Genomic DNA, 16,867 nt, shown 5'->3' on the forward strand with positions numbered 1-16,867 from the left:
GCAACATGGCATAGCCAAGTCACTTCCCCTCATGTGCCTGTTTCCCCTCTATAAAGCAACACTGATCATACCCGCCAGCAGGATTATTTAGTTCCTCTTTCTAAGTCACTAGATTCCCAGCCTGACAGCCCTGCAGAAATGCGGAGTTGTTCATCGGGGCTGAAGCACTGATTTATTTTTCGCCCTCTGCTGCTGTTTGTTCCTGGCTGCCTACCTGTCCTCGGAGACAGAAATAAACCCACCGCTTTCACTTCCTGGCCTGCGTGCGCCGGCACAGCACTGGGGTAGTGCTTGAGTCCCGGCGCGTTCCTGGCCCATGACGGCCTGCGCCTTTTGGGTTGGATCGGTTTTGGGCTGTGAACTGCCCTCCAGTCGCCATCCTCAGGGTTTGGGTTTGTCCAGGAGCCTGGGAATACAGTGGGGAGGGGACCCTCTCGCCATGTGCCCGATTCGCGCCAGGTGTCTGACAAGGGGAAGAGCCAGTTCTCTGTAGACTTGTCCTGTCTGAGCTGCTCCCAGCTGGATGAAATCCCTCCCTCCCTTTGGGATCCATGCAGCTGAGCCATAGCTCCCTGGACGTGGCTGTCGCCTGCCTCCATTCATTTCCTTGGCCAGAATTCCCCAGTGCCCACCTTCCCCGAATGAGACCGGGCCATGCCCCCTGCGTGAGCCTCTCGTCAGTGCTGCTTGGCCTTGCGCTGGGAGCAGAGAGCAGTGTCGTTGCTCTGGGAGGGCTGGCGGGTGGTCTGGGGGAGCAGGCGGGCCTCCAGCGAGCGGGGCTGGAGCGCTGAGCTGTCGCCCACAGGCCCACCTGGGTCCGTGGCAGCCGGCTGGCTTCACTTGCTGACTCAGAGGCTTGGCTGAATTCGAGATGAGCTCTGCCGCCCCGCAAGTCCCAGCCCCACAGGGTCTGGCCGGGACAGGGTTAAGGGGGCAGGTGGGGCGGGGGTAGCTTTGTGCCTGGGGGAGGAGGGATCTCCCTTGAAGACACACCTGCTCCACCAATGACCCTCACCCCCATTCCTCCCCGCTCGTCATCAGCCTGGCCAGTGCCTGGCAGGGGCACTGCCCCCACGTGCCCCCTCCCACAGGCCATCCTTGGTTGTGCTGAGGCCCCTCCTCTCCGCTCTCCCCCAGCGTGACCCAGCTCCTGGAGCGGCTCAACGAGGTGGTGGAAGAGAGCAACCTGTTTGACCCGAATCACCCTGGGCTGGAGGAGGAGCTGGAGTCCCTGCGGCGGCAGCTGGAGTCCCTCAGCAACAGTGAGCCCAGCTCCATGGAGACCCACTTCGACAGCCGGGCAGGTAGGGACGAGGCCATGGGCCTAACCTGCCCCCACTGATGAGTCACCACCGTCCCCGCGGCAGCTGGCTGGGGTGTGGCAGGCCCAGGCGGGGATCTGGCAGCAGGAGCTGGGTGAACCCTGGGAAATAGCAGCATTGCCATTCGCAGAGCCGTCACGGGGATGGCCCCACGGCACGGAGTCCAGGTCCCTGCCTGGGTGGCCCGGAGCCTCCCTGCAGCTCAGGGTGTCGGAGCCAGGGCCCATTTCTGCAGTGCTGTCATTGCACCCTGGTGCGGGAAGCTGGGGACGCAGCCGTCTCTGGATCTTTCTGTGTCTCCTGCTCTTGGGTGAGAGCCCCACTCTGCCAGCCGCACTGCCAGGGTCCCTGCCGGCCTGAGCTGTGGCCCCACACTTGGGCTTCTCCCATTGCGCTCTCTTGGGCCTGGTTGTGGGTCCTGGAGCCTGAGCGAGAGCTTGAGGGGCTGTAGTGGTGGCAGCAAAGCCTTGGGACAGGGTCTGCGGAGCGGATTGTCACGTGCCCACAGCAGGTCTGGAAGGGTGACAAATTGGGGCCTTGAGCGCTGGCAGTTAACGAGCTGGCGTCCACTCTTTCCCCCATCCGGACCGGGGTCACTTCTCCCTGAGACCTGTTTGACTGACCCAGCACCGCTCCCCTCCGGAGCCTTCCAGGTCAGTCTGGCCCCTTGGGCTGGGCAAACCGCGGGCAGCTAAACCTCCTCTCGCAGATCAGCCTCTGTCCCAGCGGTGGCGTCCCGGCCGCTGGCTTCTCATGAGGGGCTGTCACAGCTGCCACACGGGGTTGTGTCATGCAGAGTTAGACGGGCCGAGGGCTCACCCCAGTGCCCGTGGCTAGTACCCTCCCTGCGGCCGTTCCGGGGAACGTTTCACTTGCACTGAGCAAAGGAAAGGGGAACTGAGGATCCTTGTCTGAACAAAGCATCTCGGAGGCGCTTCCCTGTGTCACAGCCTCCCAGTGTGAGTGGCATGGTGCTACTGCGCTGTACCCGCCTCAGGCCCTGGTTCCCAGGTGCCTGGGGCATTGCTGCCTGCCCAGGTCAGGCGTATGAGGCGTGCTTAGCCCATGCATTGACTAACAACCTGTAAAACAGCACCGACGGCAGGCAAAGATGACGGCGTTTCTATTGGGATTGTTGTTTATTAGGTGTATTACGGGAGCGCCGAGGCGTCCCGGCCGCGGACCAGGCCCCCATTGTGCTGGGGGCAGGGGGGGCTGCGGACACAGAGCAGCTGGCATGCTCAGTCCTAAAGGGGCGCCTAGAACTGGCCATGATCAGTGATTACCTTGTGAAAGGGGTTAAAGCCGAGGTGAGGGTTCAGCACCCGCTAGCTAGCACGTCTCAGAGCCCCACCAGCTCCCTTGGCCTGCCCAGCGCCTCCGGCTCTCCGGATTCAGCTCGGATGGGCCCAAGCGTGAAATCTCCCCCGCACAGCCGAGCAGTGCCCAGCCCTGGCCCACGCGTTGGGCGGGGGGCGGCACAAGCCTCTAACGTCGCAGTGTTTCTCTTACTCCCCACCAGCGTCCGGCTTCACGCTGGGCTCCGCGGTGAAGGACCAGAGTGAACTTCGTCGCTTCCTCACTCGGAACCTCTCCCTGCCCAACGAGACGGCCCAGCTGCTGCTCGGCTCCAACATCAACTTCAAGGAGGTACGTGCCTGCACGGGGAACCCCTCTCTGAGGAGCGCAGCCACACGGCCAGGGGGCAGAAGGGCATGAAAGGATCGATCCTGCCAGGTGCCGAGTACCCACACCTGCCTGCCAGCGGGAGTTGCACTGGATGAGTCAGGCTCAGGCCTCCTCTCTGTCAGATGCTGTACACACAGCACCCATCTAGCCAACCGATGGCCATGGGCACCAGGGATGGGCAGGGGTTACGCAGTGTGATCCCTGGGCTATGGCAGCGATACATGGCGCTTCCCCTCGCTTTCGGACCCCTGGCAAGGGTGAGGGAACATGGCAAAGGCTGAGATATTGTCGCAGATCACGGTGGTCATGCAATTCGTGAATTTGAATCGAGTCCGTGAGAGCTTGGAAATGGCTGGAAAGCCACATTTGAGTAGCCCCCAAACCGGATGGCACTGCAAGCTGGGGCACGGGGTCCCAAGGCCACTCCGGTTTGGGAGTGGCTGAATTGGTCTCGCCGTGGTGCAGTGGCTTGTTCACAGGCAGCCGGAGAGTCACAGACGCTCCTTGGCTTCTTCCGGAGCCATGCTCCCCGGCTTCCCCCTTCGCTGCCTTGAGACTCGTCTCTCCTTCATAGCTGTAGGCTGAGACCTCCTGCCCCATGGCTCTGTCCATGCCAACCAGATTAGCCGGACAGGAGAAGGGCATGCCCCAGGAACGAGCCCAGGGCTGGGAATCCGAGAGGTGTAGGAGAAGGGCTGGGTCTGCAGCAGCAGTGGAGAGGGTTCCCAGCAGCCAGCCCCCTGCCTGGCTCCAGCCAGAGCTTCACTCACCGATTTCTGCATCCAGCCCAGGAACGTCAGGCTGACCTAGGGCAGGAGACACCTCGGCTTGGTTTACAGATGGCCGACAACGGGCTCCTTCTCGTGCTCAGCCAGTTGTTCTGACGGTTCCCTCCCCTCCTAATTTCTAGTCTGAGTTTGCATCGCTTCAGGTTCCAGCCACTGGCTCTCGCTCTGCCTCGGCCTGGTGGGTTACACGACCCCCTTTCCCCCCCCACCACACCCCTCCCAGATCTCAGCAATCTCCTCCCATGGCTGTCCCTGCAGATGGGGATAGTCTCTCCCCGCGCTCTCCCCTTGCAGGTCTATCGCCTGTTTTTCGGCTCCTCGCCCGCCTCGGCGGACGACGCCCACGAGAGAGAGCCCTGGGACCGGTTCAGCACTGGGGAGAAGATTCTCCAGCTGGAGGTGAGGAGGGAGATGTGGGTCGGGAGGTGGTGTGTGTGTGTGGGGGGGGAATGCATGAGAGGGCTTGAGCGGGGGCACGCTCTCTGAGGGAGATCCTGACCCTGGAGCCAGGGGAAGGTTCCTGGGGGCAGCGGAACGCCTGGGATGTTGCAGGCCGAGGAGTGCTGGAGCGGCCATTTATAGTCCTGTGCTCGCCAAACGGGCAGCTCCAGCCCAGGACACCTCTTGCTGCGTGGCTCTGCTGCCAGCCTGGGTCTCCAGCCAGTCCCCTGCTTCTGTCGTTACGCTGGGAGCCAGGACACGCCAGGGAGGCTGGACCGGCCTTATTTCAGCTCTGTAAGGGACTCCCAGAGGCACTAAAACCTGGGGAAAACAAACGCTGCCCCCCGCATGCCCTGCTTGGCCGTGGGTCTCGGAAAGGAAACAGCTGAGACTGTCTGACTCGTGTCCCTCCTGAGCGCTGAGCGTCCCCTGCCCTGCTCTTGTCTGAGGGGCCAGGGCGGAGGCTGCGGGGAGGCGGAGGTGCGGGGGGACAGGAAGAGGGTCGGGCGCGTGGTGGGGCTGGGGAGGGACAGGAAGAGGGCTGGCTGCGTGACCGTGTGGCTGGGTGCGGGGGGGGCGGCTGTGTGGGGGTGTGATGGGGGGACTGGCTGCCTTGGCATTGGGAGGGGAGAGGGCTGGCTGCGTGGCCCTGGAGGTGGGGGGGGAGAGGGCTGGCTGCGGTGTGGGGGGGGAGAAGGCTGGCTGCGGTGGAGAGGGCTGGCTGCATGGCGGTGCAGCGGCTGTGGGGAAGGCTGCGTCACAGCTAGGGCTTGCTTGGCAGCACCGTCTCCCTGCCTGCCCCACACCAGCACAGGTCCTTTCCAGATTATCACAGTCATCAGGTAGCTGCAACCCAGAGCAGGTCCCTGCAGCACCCGCCCCTCCGCTTCCTGCCGGCGTGTGGGTCACATCAGCACCACGAACAGTCCCAAAGCACGTCCTGTTTGCTGGGCCCCTGGCCCTGCGGGGGGGGATTGGTTCCCCTCTCAGCGATGGAGTGGGCAATGGGCGTCCTGCGTTCCAGCCAGTGACAGCTGCCGAGACCCCTCCTGGAATGAGCCTTGGTCAAGTGGCCTGAGCACGAGACTGGGAGCCAGGGGTTGGTTCGTAGGCTCTGCCGTTGGCTCAGTGGGTCACTTCCCCGCCGTGCGCCTCCCGCCGGTAACGGCACAGCCGGGCTGGGGCTCGCTAGAGGCTGTGCCGGGCAGGGCTGCTTTCCTCAGGGAGTCGAAGCCCTGTGTTCCCGCTGCGGCAGCATGTCTGTGCGGGTAGCGCATCGTCCCACATCTAGCTGGCCCTACGCCCTGCCTGAGCCGTCCCGCGGCAGCGTCCATCACAGGACCATGGCAAGGTGGGATTGGGAGGGACCTGGAGAGCTCACCTCATCCCGCCGGCCATGCTGAGGCGGGATTCTTGTATAGGGGGGATTTTCCCTGCCCCTCACTCTGGAGGAGTGGGAGGCAGGGAGCTCTCCCCGAACTCGAGAGGCCCTTTGCAAAGGGCACTGGACACCGTTCAGTACAGGGGCCGGGATTGGGGTACCCCATTGCACTGCCCTCAGGCTCTGGTCCCCTCAGTGCAGTCGTGTGCAGCAGGGCCGTGGGGTGGGGGTTGGCTACGGAGCCTTTTCCCCTGGCCCCGGTCTGGGCTGGTCCAGGGTCTTTTTCAGTCACTGCTACCCCCAGGCAGCCTGTGTGAAATGAGCCGGAAGGCTCGCTTGTCCCAATTAGGCCTGAGCCCATGCTGCTGGGACCAGGACTCTTCTCCCCCGCCCCGAGAATGGCTGCCCCAGAGGCTCACACAGGCGGGGGTCTCTTCCTTGGATACAGTTGGGGAAGACAGAGATGCCTGGACCCACTGGACAGATCCCGCCCCCCCGCCAGGCTCCCTCCCTGCCTTCAGCCGATGCTCCCAGTCCACGAGGATGTCTCCTTCCCCCTCAGCCCCTGCGGACATTTCCGTGCCTGCCACGTCGCATCACCCTCTCCCTAAATCCCCATCCCGTCTCCCCTCCTTGAGCCCCCGGCTCTCCCTGCACCCCATCGCTCTTGTCCATCTTTCCCCTCGGCCCCAGGCCCTCTCCTTCCATCAGATGACGTCACGTGCCCCATCCTGTCCATGTCCCTAGACTCTTCAGGCATCCCCTGCCCCTGAATGTCTCCAGGGCCCATCCCCTGCCATCTCCCCTCCTCTGTGCCCCCAAGGTCCCCATGGGTCATGTCCCCCTTTCCACCCTTCTCCAAGCTCTCCTTGTACCTGCCCCAGTGGTCCCCCTTCCCCTGTCTCTCCCGAGGTCCCCTTGCCCCACACCTGCTGCTGGCCAGGCCTCGAGGCTGAGGGAGCGAAGATGCTGCTGTTCTTCTCTGGCCAGCTAGAAGTCTGGGGGACATGTGGGCCTCTTGTCAGTGCCCCACGGGGCCTTCTTCATTCCACCCCCTGCCAGGGATCTCACCTCCTGCCGCAGTCCCCTCACCTCCTCTCCCCCTGTTGGTTCCAGGAGAGCCTCCTGGGCGGGTGGAGGAACCTGGAAGATGGGCTGATCCACAGGGCTCTGCGCGACCCCAAGAGATCCACCCACAGGCAGGCCCTGCTGCACCTCCTGTCCCAGGCCCTGGGCCTGGCCGGCGCACCCTCCGAGGCCTCTGCTTCCTACAGCCCCCAGGCCTTTGTGAAGGAGATGGAGGTGAGGGGCTGCGAGCGATTGTGGGGGGCAGGCTCCGGTGTGACGGCTGTGTGTATTCCCTAGCCCCACGCTGGAGGGGACGCACCCCCACCGGTTACGGGCCTCTGGCTGGGACTCCTGCCCCCAGAGTGTCTCTGGCCGGGATTCCCCACTGCTCCAAATTGGGCCGTGGGGCTCTCTGGCTGGAGTCTTGGTCCTTCCCACGTGAAGGACATGCCCAGAGTCTGGGCAGAGCTGGAAACAGGTCCCTGCCTGGCACCGTGCCCTGCTGCCTGGGCAGAAGGGGAAAGCGAGGGGCTGCTAAGAACACAAGGAACCCTCTGCTTTTTGGAAGGGTCTGGCTGTCCCAGCCCGAGCCATCCCCGGCAGGGAGTGACAGCACGTCCTCTCTCCCGCAGAGCATCCTCTTCACGCCATCGGTGCTGGAGCACCTGACCTGTGACCAGGATCAGGAGGAACTGAAGCAGATCCTGACTGTCCCGGGGAGCCGGCAGCCCTGGCTGCGGGCCTACCGGGCCACCGTCTGCAACGGGAGCGCCAGCGTCCGCCGGGAGCACTTCACACAGCTGGCCATGGAGCTCAAGGAGCAGCTGGATGTGCACAAAGTCATCAGCAGGGTAAGTGGCACCTCTGCCTGGCGGAGGGAGGGAGAATGTCTGCGGCTGCTGCCCTGCTCTGACACCTGGGCCTGCCCGTCCTGGAGGGGGACGCTGGGTACGTGCCTTGCCCTCTCTGCTAATCTGCTCCCACCTTGGTGTAAGGAAGCACAGCCCTGTGTCCAGGGACGTGATCATCTGGGCTCAAGCCATCAGCTCGTTGAACCTGCAGCCCCCAGGCAGCAGCTGTCCTGGCCAGGTCACAGGTAGTGCTTGTTCCAGCTGATCTCCCTCCTGGCACTCGGTCACCAGTTCCTCGATCCACCCTCCGCCAGCGCCCAGCTTTGCAGTGTGCCTGCTTAGCCAGCAGATGCGGGTGGGTTCAGACCTTGGGGGCCGACCTACTGGAAGGTCAGAGGCTTAGGGGCCCTGTGCTCTCCACCCCAGCCCTCCCAGCTCCCCTCCTCTGCCCCCCCCAAGACAAGGTAGCTCTTCCTGGCCCACCTCCCTCCAGCCTGCCTTTGTCCTCCCTAGTCTGATATTTCAAAACGGCTTCACTTGCACCACCTGGCTTCCTCAGCTGATTGGTCATTTCAGAAAGCCCCGCCTCTAGGGCGGAGTTTGCAAAGGGCCCATTCATCCTTTGCCCCAGGTGCGTGGCCTCTGCCTGCCCCGGTGCTCACCATGTGCAGACGCAGAGCTGTTCTGTGGTCGGGGTTGGTTTGCTGGGGTGTCTCAGATCTCTCCTGAACGCAGTGCAGCCACTGTCCTCCTGGCCACTGGGTCTCAGCCAGTCCAGGGAATGGGGCCAGGCCTAGGAGCTGTTGTCCCTGTCCCATAGACCAGCCCCCTTTATTTGCCAGGGAATCCACTCTCCTTCTCTTTCAGCTGGCCCAGAGCCCTGGTCCAGCTCTCCAAGCCATCCCCTCGCTCCCTGGGGCTGCAGGGTCCTGGGAGGAGATAGTGACTGGACAGCATTGTCACTTCCACTCGGGCTTTGCAGAGCTCCATCCCACCAGCACCATCACTCGATATCCCTGGGACCAGCCCCACTTGTGTGCGTGCGCTCCAGGAGTATTCCAGGCGCCTGGCCACCAGTGCAGCTGAGGGGTGCAGCTCTCCCCATGTGGAGTGCCCAGTGCTCTCTGGCATCAGCGAGGGCAGGAATCGCACCCAGGGGTCTCCGCTCCCAGGTGCCATGGGGCCCTTAGGGAGGGGATGGCTGGGGCACTTAACATTATTCAGTTTAGTCACCTCTCTTATGTGGCTTCTTCCAGTTTCGGCTCCCTTGGGAGAGCTGCTGGAGCAAGGGAACCGGTGCTGACGTGCCCTTGCAGCAGGGCCTGGGCACAGTGAATGTGCCGGAGAGGCCAATCGAATCCCACCGGGTGCTTACCAAGCCTTTCCTAGAAAGACGGCAGAGCCCTACGCAGGGTGCCTGGGTGCAGGGAGCTCAGCTGCTCCACGGACCACACATCCTCTCGCCGAGCAGGTTCCTTGCACAGTGCCTGCTGTGTTCATTACACTGGCTACTGTCTCTGCCTCTCAGCAGCGGGCCCCCGTCAGCTTTAGGGGACGCAGCAAATGGCCTGGCCCGTACACATGAGCCTGCCACCGGGAGCGAGACACCTGGCCAGGTGAAGTTGAGCTGTGGAGGCTTGGCAGGTGTCGGTCACCTTGGGCATGAGCCTGAGGCTTCCTGGTATTTTCCTACACCCATTGTGAATGTGCAAGGCCGTTGTGTTTCCATAGAGCTCCCTGACGCACAGCGCAAGGGGAATGGGGCAGCTCAAGGCACAGGGAATGGGTGACCGGTTTGCAGACGGTTGCAGATAAATGGGACCCCTCCGTGTGACAAGTAGCCCGTTCTGGGGGGTGCTGGAGGGAGCGGGTGAGGGGCAGTAGGTGGAGGCTGTGGGAGGAGGAGGTGCGAGGCCAGGCAGAGTGCTGATGGAGTTGGGAGGCTGATGGAGTTGAATGTTGGGGGGGCTGGACGGATGGGGGGCCAGGGCTGTGGGGGCAGCAGCCCAGGCTCTGGGCAAACCAGCCTGTATCTGTGATGGACCCCATGTATTTCACGCCAGGCGGGTATTTCCTTGGCTCTCTCCTCTCTGGGCTCCTTGGCCCTGGTAACTGCAGGGAGAGCGGGACCCATGGGCCCCCTGCGCTGCGGCTGAACCTCTCCCGCCCTTGGCTTTGCAGCTCAGGCTGGACGAGGTGAACAGCACGGCGGCCCAGCACCGGCTCCACGCCCTCCTGGAGGACCTCGTGGAGATGGAGAAGGTTCTGAAGGACGTGGACATCCTCTCGGCTCTGGCCAAGCTGCTGCCCCAGGGCGCCTGTGCCAGCAAAGCACCCCCGCCCGCCTCCAACAGCACCAGCTGGGGTGGCAACTTCACCGCCGGCCCCAACTCCACCACGGAGGAGGGCGACAGGGAGCCCGTGGGAGAGAACCCCCAGGGCCAGCGCTCGGCCTTTGTGCAGCTCTGGGCAGGACTGCAACCCATCCTGTGCGGGAACAACCGGTAGGAGCTGCCAGGCGGGTGCCCCTGTCCCTGGGATGAGGGGATGAAGGGAGCCCGGGGCTGCGGTAACTGAGGGCACAGGGTAGGAGTGAGGTCCCTTGGCAGAGACGGCTCAGGGGTGGAGGTGGCATGAGTGGGGTCATGGGGAAGCTGCAGGTTAAGGCCAAGCTCCATTAGCAGGGCGGGGAGGGGTGGGAAGCGCCTCCTTTGGGAAGAGGGAGCAGGGATCAGTGCGCCAGGCCCAGTGCACCAGGCCCAGACCCATTTTCAGCCCCCGTGCCTGCAGCTGGCTTGGGTCCTGACACAGGGAGGCAGCCTAGGCCTTGGTAGCAGGGCTGCTTTGGGAGCTGGCCAGCTGGAGAGGCCAGGTCAGCCTGGACCTCGGAGCTTGCACCCCCTCTCCCTGGCAGTGCGCCCTCCCACCCCAGAGCGCAGTCCGTGGGGAAAGCCAGGCCGGCTGCTGCCCGAGTGGGTCTGCACATCCTGCCCACGTGTCCTTGGCTGTGGGAGGGTTTCCATGCCGCCACGGCACAGCTCTCGCTGCACCAACCCCACGGCGTCTCGCTGACTCACCAGCGTGTGAGTCGGTGTGAAACCGTGCTCGGGCCTCTCGTGCACTGGCCCCTGCACAGCATGGAACGTGCAGGTGTCAGCAAAGGGAGTGCCCCCGAGAGCCTGGCGGGGAGCGGTGGGACCAGTTTGCCCAGGGCGGAGCAGGCTGGCGTCACTGCCCTGACGGGCGCAGGAGATGACCGTGGAGTATCACTGGGGGGTAGGGGAGCACTCCAGACAGGGCTCCGTGCTGAGCACCAGGCCTTGCCTCGGTGCAACTGTGGGACCCTGGGCAGGTGCCAGGACTGCAATGCTTGGCAGGGTCCTTGCTGCCCCCCCGATGTACACATGGGGCAGTGGGTTTAGTGAGCGCCCTGTTCAGCACTGGCACCTACTCGCCAAAGGCCCCTCGAGCTGCAGGTCCAGTTGCCACACAGATGGGGGCCCTGCCTTGGCGGGTGGGGGCGCTGGGGTGACTGAAACGCCTCCTCCTCCTGCAGCCTGGGTGGCTCTCAGAGCCCTGCATGTCACTGAGGGCGAAGGAAGGCCCCAGCACTGACCCCGCGCGGTTCCCTTTCCAGCACCATCGAACCCGAGGCCCTGAAGCAGGGCAACATGAGCTCCTTGGGCTTCACCAGCAAGGAGCAGCGTAACCTGGGACTGCTGGTGCACCTCATGACCAGCAACCCCAAGATCCTGTACTCGCCCGTCGGGACGGAGGTGGACAAGGTCATCCTGAAGGTGAGGGCGCTGGCCGGCCCAGATGGGCCTGCATGGGGCGGCCGGGCCTGCTGGCCATCACTCTAAGCCCTGCTTCCATTGAGGGGCCCCTGGAAGCCCCTAAGGTCTCAAAGTCCATGGCTAGCCAGGGTGGGGCCGAGCACCTCTCTGGAGTGCCGCTTGCGGCAGGCAGCAGCGCTTAAGGAGCCGGGTTTAATGGATCGCTCCAGCCCTTGAGCTGTGCCATGGAGCCCTGGGGGCCCATTGAGCTCTGCCTCGGAATCGGTGATTAAGGCTCAGTGACTGCAGGGGAGGGGGACTGCAGCTGAGTTGCTGCTGGAGGCCGAGCGCAGCGTGGCTGTGGGCTCGGTGTAGCATCCTCAGCGGGTCCGGGCTGCGTGGCAGCCAGCCAGGGTGATTTCCAGCCCAGCGCCGCAGGCTGCTGGCCCCGTTTGCCCTGTTTGTTACACGTCGGAAGCCGGGTGTTCGTTTCCTTTGTGGTTTCCCCTGACATCGCCGGTCCCAGCGCCGAGCACGCGACAGGAAGGTGCATGATGCCAGCCCAGGGTCAGTTCCCTGAGGCCTAGCGCTGCGTGAAGCTCCTCACACCCGGGCAGTGAATGGCAGAGGCCAGCAAGAAGGATGCTGGGTTAGTAGCATTGCGTACCTGCTTTGCACACAGGTAAATGCCCAGGCAGAGAGGAATTAGGTCCCAGGGTCCCATCGGGAGGCCAGCTGCATCAGTGGCATTCACGAGCGGCGACCGGGCAGGGCTGAGGCCGTGTCTGGGTCACAAGAGTTGCACTGATTTAATTACATCGGTTTTAAAGTGACGAGGGCCCCTACCGTAGATGCGCTGAAGTGGGTTTAACCCTTGCCTAGACTGGCTTAGTGGTGGTGGTTGCAGTAGCTACTCCGGAGCAATGCCGTGTGTGCCTGCACTGGGTTCACTTGCCTAGCGTAGGCACGGCCCAGCTCTCCCTGCTGTGTACAGATCCTTAACCCTTAGTGGCCTGGGCAGCCTCGTAGTGCCAGTCCCAGACATGCAGCGGGGCCAATCCTCTCCCATTGCCTCCCCGTCCCCTGCCATCTCCGCTCTCCTCTCTCCCCACAGGCCAATGAGACCTTTGCCTTCGTCGGGAACGTGACTCGCTACGCCCAGGTCTGGCTGAACATCTCCTCTGAGATCCGGGGCTTCCTGGAGGAGGGCAAACTGCAGCGACGGATCCGCTGGCTTCAGGAGGTGCTTGTGGGCGGGGGAAGGGGAGGAATGGCTTTGGAGCGAAGCCAAGAGACGGATCTCGTCACCACAGCAAAGTACATTTTACCTGCTCCGGTATTATGGCAGCAGGTGCTGCGGGATCCCCATCCCGTTGCAGGGCTTTACTTCGGGGTGCTCAGCCCTGGGCCCATGTCCTCTAGCTTCCCAGGCGGGTCACTGGCATTGCCAGCTGTGCTGCAGCAATCCGGGTGTGCGGCTGTTATTGGGGTGGGGGTGGGGGGTTAGGCTGTCGCCCCCTCAGCCTGTCAGCTCCCGGACTTTGTGTCCAGTCTGGGGGGCGGGAGCCAACAGTCTCAGACCGGGGCGTTGCTGCTGAGTGACGCACAGTTTGACCACTCAGGTGCCTAGTTGTATTAACATCACAGGACAGGGAAGGGGAGAGACGTCTTCTGGGCCCCTTCCCTGCTCCTGGCTTTGCTGAGGCTGGCTGGCTGCCTCCAGCTGCCTCGTGACCGGTGCACCAGGCGCCATGGCACATGCCCTTTGCTCAGCCCCCTCTCTCTGTACAATTCAGGGCCAGATTCCCCACAGCCCTGCTTCGTTCCTGACGGCCGTGCAGGGCGGTGTAAAGCACCCCTGCTGGTGAGAGCAAGGGGGGCGGATAGGGTGGTGTTTGCACGGCTGCAAATGATGGTGCAAGGCAGAGGGAGTGGGGCCTCCATGTGTGTTGCACAAGTAGCACCAAGAGGAGATGGGGTGAGGTATGGAAGCTCCTCTGCACCATTTCATCCTTTCTTGCCTCGGTCTGTCTCTCTCCCTGGGCCTGTCCTTCTCCCCAGTTCACCGCCGACCTCCACAAACACCCCGAGATCCTGAACGCCTCGGACAACAACCTCCTCCGCAGCTTCATCGACGGCAACTTCTCGCTGCCCAACACCAGCGCCCTGCTGCAGCAGCTGGACACCATCGACAACGCCGCCTGCGGCTGGATCCAGTTCATGTCCAAGGTGCGGGCGACGCAGCCTCTTGGAGCCAAGCCTGGGTCCTGCCACGCCGCCCAGGAATGCTGGGAGGCCCTGCTGCCTCTGTCCCAGGGCTTGTCTAGGGGGCCTTGTAGTAGCTGGGTGGTCTGTATCCCCTAGAACCACAGGTTCAGATCCCAGCAGGTCTGAGTCGGCCCTTCCTCGCTGTAGTTTGCTGGGCCAGGATCTTTCACCTCAGACCGCAGTGCGTGGGCCTCCCAGAGCACTCTGCTGAAGAGCTGGGGCGTAGCTGGAAATGGGGGTGAATGCGGGGTAGATCCAAGCGCCTTTGGCAGGGCTGCTGGCAGGACTCCGCTCCGGGGATCCCTGTCCTGATGGAGTAGCACCTGGGTGCGCCGAGGGGTGGCTGCGGCTGGCAACGCGCTCTGTTCAGGCTCAGGCTGGGCACCCTGTTTACACCCGTCCCGGGACAGTGTTTGGATGCAGCTAACTGTGAGGGGGTTTGGGAGAGCGGCCATGGGAGTGTGCCCAGGAACACCCCCCGCAGGGCATCCAGGAGCACGGGGAGCTGTTCCTGGGCAGCGGGGGCTCACGGGGCCTTTCCCTCCCGCCAGGTCAGCGTGGACATCTTCAAGGGCTTCCCCGATGAGGAGAGCATTGTGAACTACACGCTGAACCAGGCGTACCAGGACAACGTCACGGTGTTTGCCAGTACGTCCCAGCCCTGGCCTCATGCTTTTCTTCCCTCTCCTCTCCATTTGCTCAGCCACCCCGTGGCCTCGGCTAATACTAGGTCCTGACTTCTGGGAACCTGCTTCACTGCAGCTCCCCGTTTCGTTAGATCCCCTCGTGGGAGTGGGGTTTGGTGCGTATGTTGCTCAGTGTCTCAGCCAGACCCAGCAGGGCTGGGAGCACCCATCCCCCATGGAGCCCAGGCAGTAATTACCGGGAGTTAGCAGTCCCTGTGGCGACGGGCAGAGTCAGCCGATCCCTCCCCTAGGTCTGGCGGCTGGTCCCTGCTGTGTTAGCGCTGGCAGCATGTGCAGGAGGCGGGTGACCTCGGGGGATCACGCGTGTGCCGTGAGCAGGGAGCGCGCACTGGCGCGTGGCCTGTACAAATGCTAGCCAGCGGGCTGCCCGTTGGGCAGGTCACTCCTTTCAGATACAAGGATCCCCTCCAATAATCCCCATGTGTATTGTCCGTAGCAGGAACAGAAGGCAGGGAAGACGCCGGTATGGGAGAGAGCAGGAGGCTGGTCTCGGCTCTGCCACTGACTTGCTGGGTGGCTTTGGGCTAGTCACTGAACTGCTCCGTGCCTCAGTTTCCCCAACTATAACATGAGGGAAGCTCTCTTAAGGCAGCTACAGGTCTTAATTCAAAGCCCCGTGAGATGCTCCAGTGGAAGGTGACCATTGCTGGTTCCCTCTTCTCCTGTTCGGGGATTCTCGCTGCCCCCTCGTGTGGGGTCTGGTCTGACGCTCACTGAGGTCAATAGGACCCCATTGGTCTCTTTGGGTAAGGCCCTGGCGGGGTGGCGTGTGAGTGCCTTCTCTGCCCCAGCGTACGCTACCCCCGAGCCGGCAAGGAGAGGAAGGCCGCCCCGTGTTCAGCTCTCTGAGCGTGCTCTCCCCTCAGGTGTGATCTTCCAGACCAACAAGGATGGCTCCCTGCCCCCCCACGTGATGTACAAGATCCGGCAGAACTCCAGTTTCACCGAGAAAACCAACGAGATCCGGCGGGCGTACTGGCGGCCGGGCCCCAACACGGGCGGGCGCTTCTACTTCCTCTACGGTTTCGTGTGGATCCAGGGTGAGTGGCCTGGGGCCCTCCTGCCAGCAGCCTCACGGCAGCGCCCACAGCACCCTCTCGACGAGTGGCACCGTCCCTGCCCCTCGCTGACCTGGGCTCTTCTGTCTCCCCTCAGACATGATGGAGCGAGCCATAATCAACACCTTCGTGGGCCATGACGTGGTGGAGCCTGGCAATTACGTGCAGATGTTCCCGTACCCGTGTTACACCAGGGACGAGTGAGTAACACCGGGGGTGGGGGAGGGGGGAGAACGGCAGCGGGAGTCTCATGTCGTGTCACGGGGGCTGCACGGACCTGACAGGCCAATCCCAGCCCCTGCCTCTCCCCTGGGCAAATCCCTTGCCAGGCCCAAGCGGCCGAACCGAACTGGAGACAAGGCCCCAGTGCTGGCAGTTAGGCAGGAACTGGGCACGGGGCTTGGGGCTGAGGGAGGCTGGAGCAGAATTGCTGGGCCCCTCTTCCGCTTCCTTCCATTCCCACCAGCGAGGGTTGATGCAGGGCTCCCGGCCCCATCCGGGGAGTCTGGCCAGCAGGGCGCTCTCATGGTGCTTTCCTGCTCTCTTCCCCAGTTTCCTGTTCGTCATCGAGCACATGATGCCCTTGTGCATGGTGATCTCCTGGGTCTATTCGGTGGCGATGATGATCCAGCACATTGTGGCGGAGAAGGAGCATCGGCTGAAAGAGGTGGGGACCCCAAGCACCTGCAGGCAGAGCGATGGGGTGCTGGGATTTAGCGTCCCTCTTGGGGCCTGCTGGGGCAGCAGGAAGCGGGGGTAGGGAGGGAGATGGTTGACAGCACAATCCAGTTCCATGGAGGAAAGGGGGAGAGTAGCACTGCCCATGCTGTGCTCTGTGGAGGGGTGATGGTGGCTCCACCTCTCTGCTTCCAGCTGCTGTGTTGCAATTGCAATGCAAGAAGCTAAGGGACCAGGAAGTGACTTTGTGGTGTAACTTTCTTTCCCACGTCAGCAAGAGCTGGCCTGGCACAGAGATGTTACAGGACCCTGATCGGGTGATGTCTGTGCCATTGTGAGCATGGGGTAGGTGCCTGGTAGGACATTTTCCGCCCATGGGGACGTTTGTGGATCCCCGAGTGAAATGTTACAGGGAAAGCCCCAGGGCCTGATTCTCTCCTCTGGTGTAAATTGGGGTAATGCCATTGTAATTGGTGTAAAATGAGAGCAAGTGAGAGGGGAGACAGACCCATGGTTGCTTCTGTTCTCCAAACCAGAGCATAGGAGATATGGGTCCAAGTTCACCCCCAGCTTAACCCCACTGGAGTTGGTGAGACTCCCGGGGTGGGTTTGTCCCCTACTAACACTCTGAGGCCAAGGCGTGCTCTGTAATCCCTGGATTGCTGCCGGCCCGTCTCATTAGCTGCTGAGGGCCCTCTGCCGCAGTAACACAGCTCGGGCCTAGGACCAAGGTGTTGCTCTCTGGGTGTCCAGGGCTGGATGGTGCCACAGGGATATTTCCACCTGCAGGTGCCTGTGCAAACACAGCCTAAGGCAGCAAGGATCCAGCCTGGCTCTCGG

General features: G+C 63.0%; 1 protein-coding gene across 4 annotated transcripts in view; it reads left to right on the forward strand.

The window, feature by feature from the left end:
* The window catches only part of ABCA2 (ATP binding cassette subfamily A member 2), a 127,797-nt gene that overhangs the window by 63,239 nt on the left and 47,691 nt on the right, over positions 1-16,867 (forward strand). For all 4 annotated transcript variants that reach the window (XM_044992341.1, XM_044992337.1, XM_044992340.1 and 1 more), the window contains 13 exons: positions 1,138-1,304; positions 2,845-2,972; positions 4,094-4,198; positions 6,738-6,923; positions 7,322-7,540; positions 9,722-10,044; positions 11,178-11,337; positions 12,431-12,559; positions 13,378-13,545; positions 14,136-14,232; positions 15,158-15,331; positions 15,447-15,549; positions 15,902-16,016. In XM_044992341.1, coding sequence (XP_044848276.1) covers positions 1,138-1,304; positions 2,845-2,972; positions 4,094-4,198; positions 6,738-6,923; positions 7,322-7,540; positions 9,722-10,044; positions 11,178-11,337; positions 12,431-12,559; positions 13,378-13,545; positions 14,136-14,232; positions 15,158-15,331; positions 15,447-15,549; positions 15,902-16,016 — 2,074 coding nt within the window. The remainder of the gene's footprint in view (positions 1-1,137; positions 1,305-2,844; positions 2,973-4,093; positions 4,199-6,737; positions 6,924-7,321; positions 7,541-9,721; positions 10,045-11,177; positions 11,338-12,430; positions 12,560-13,377; positions 13,546-14,135; positions 14,233-15,157; positions 15,332-15,446; positions 15,550-15,901; positions 16,017-16,867) is intronic.

This window comes from Mauremys mutica, chromosome 18 (assembly GCF_020497125.1).
Source record: "Mauremys mutica isolate MM-2020 ecotype Southern chromosome 18, ASM2049712v1, whole genome shotgun sequence".
Taxonomy (NCBI): domain Eukaryota; kingdom Metazoa; phylum Chordata; order Testudines; family Geoemydidae; genus Mauremys; species Mauremys mutica.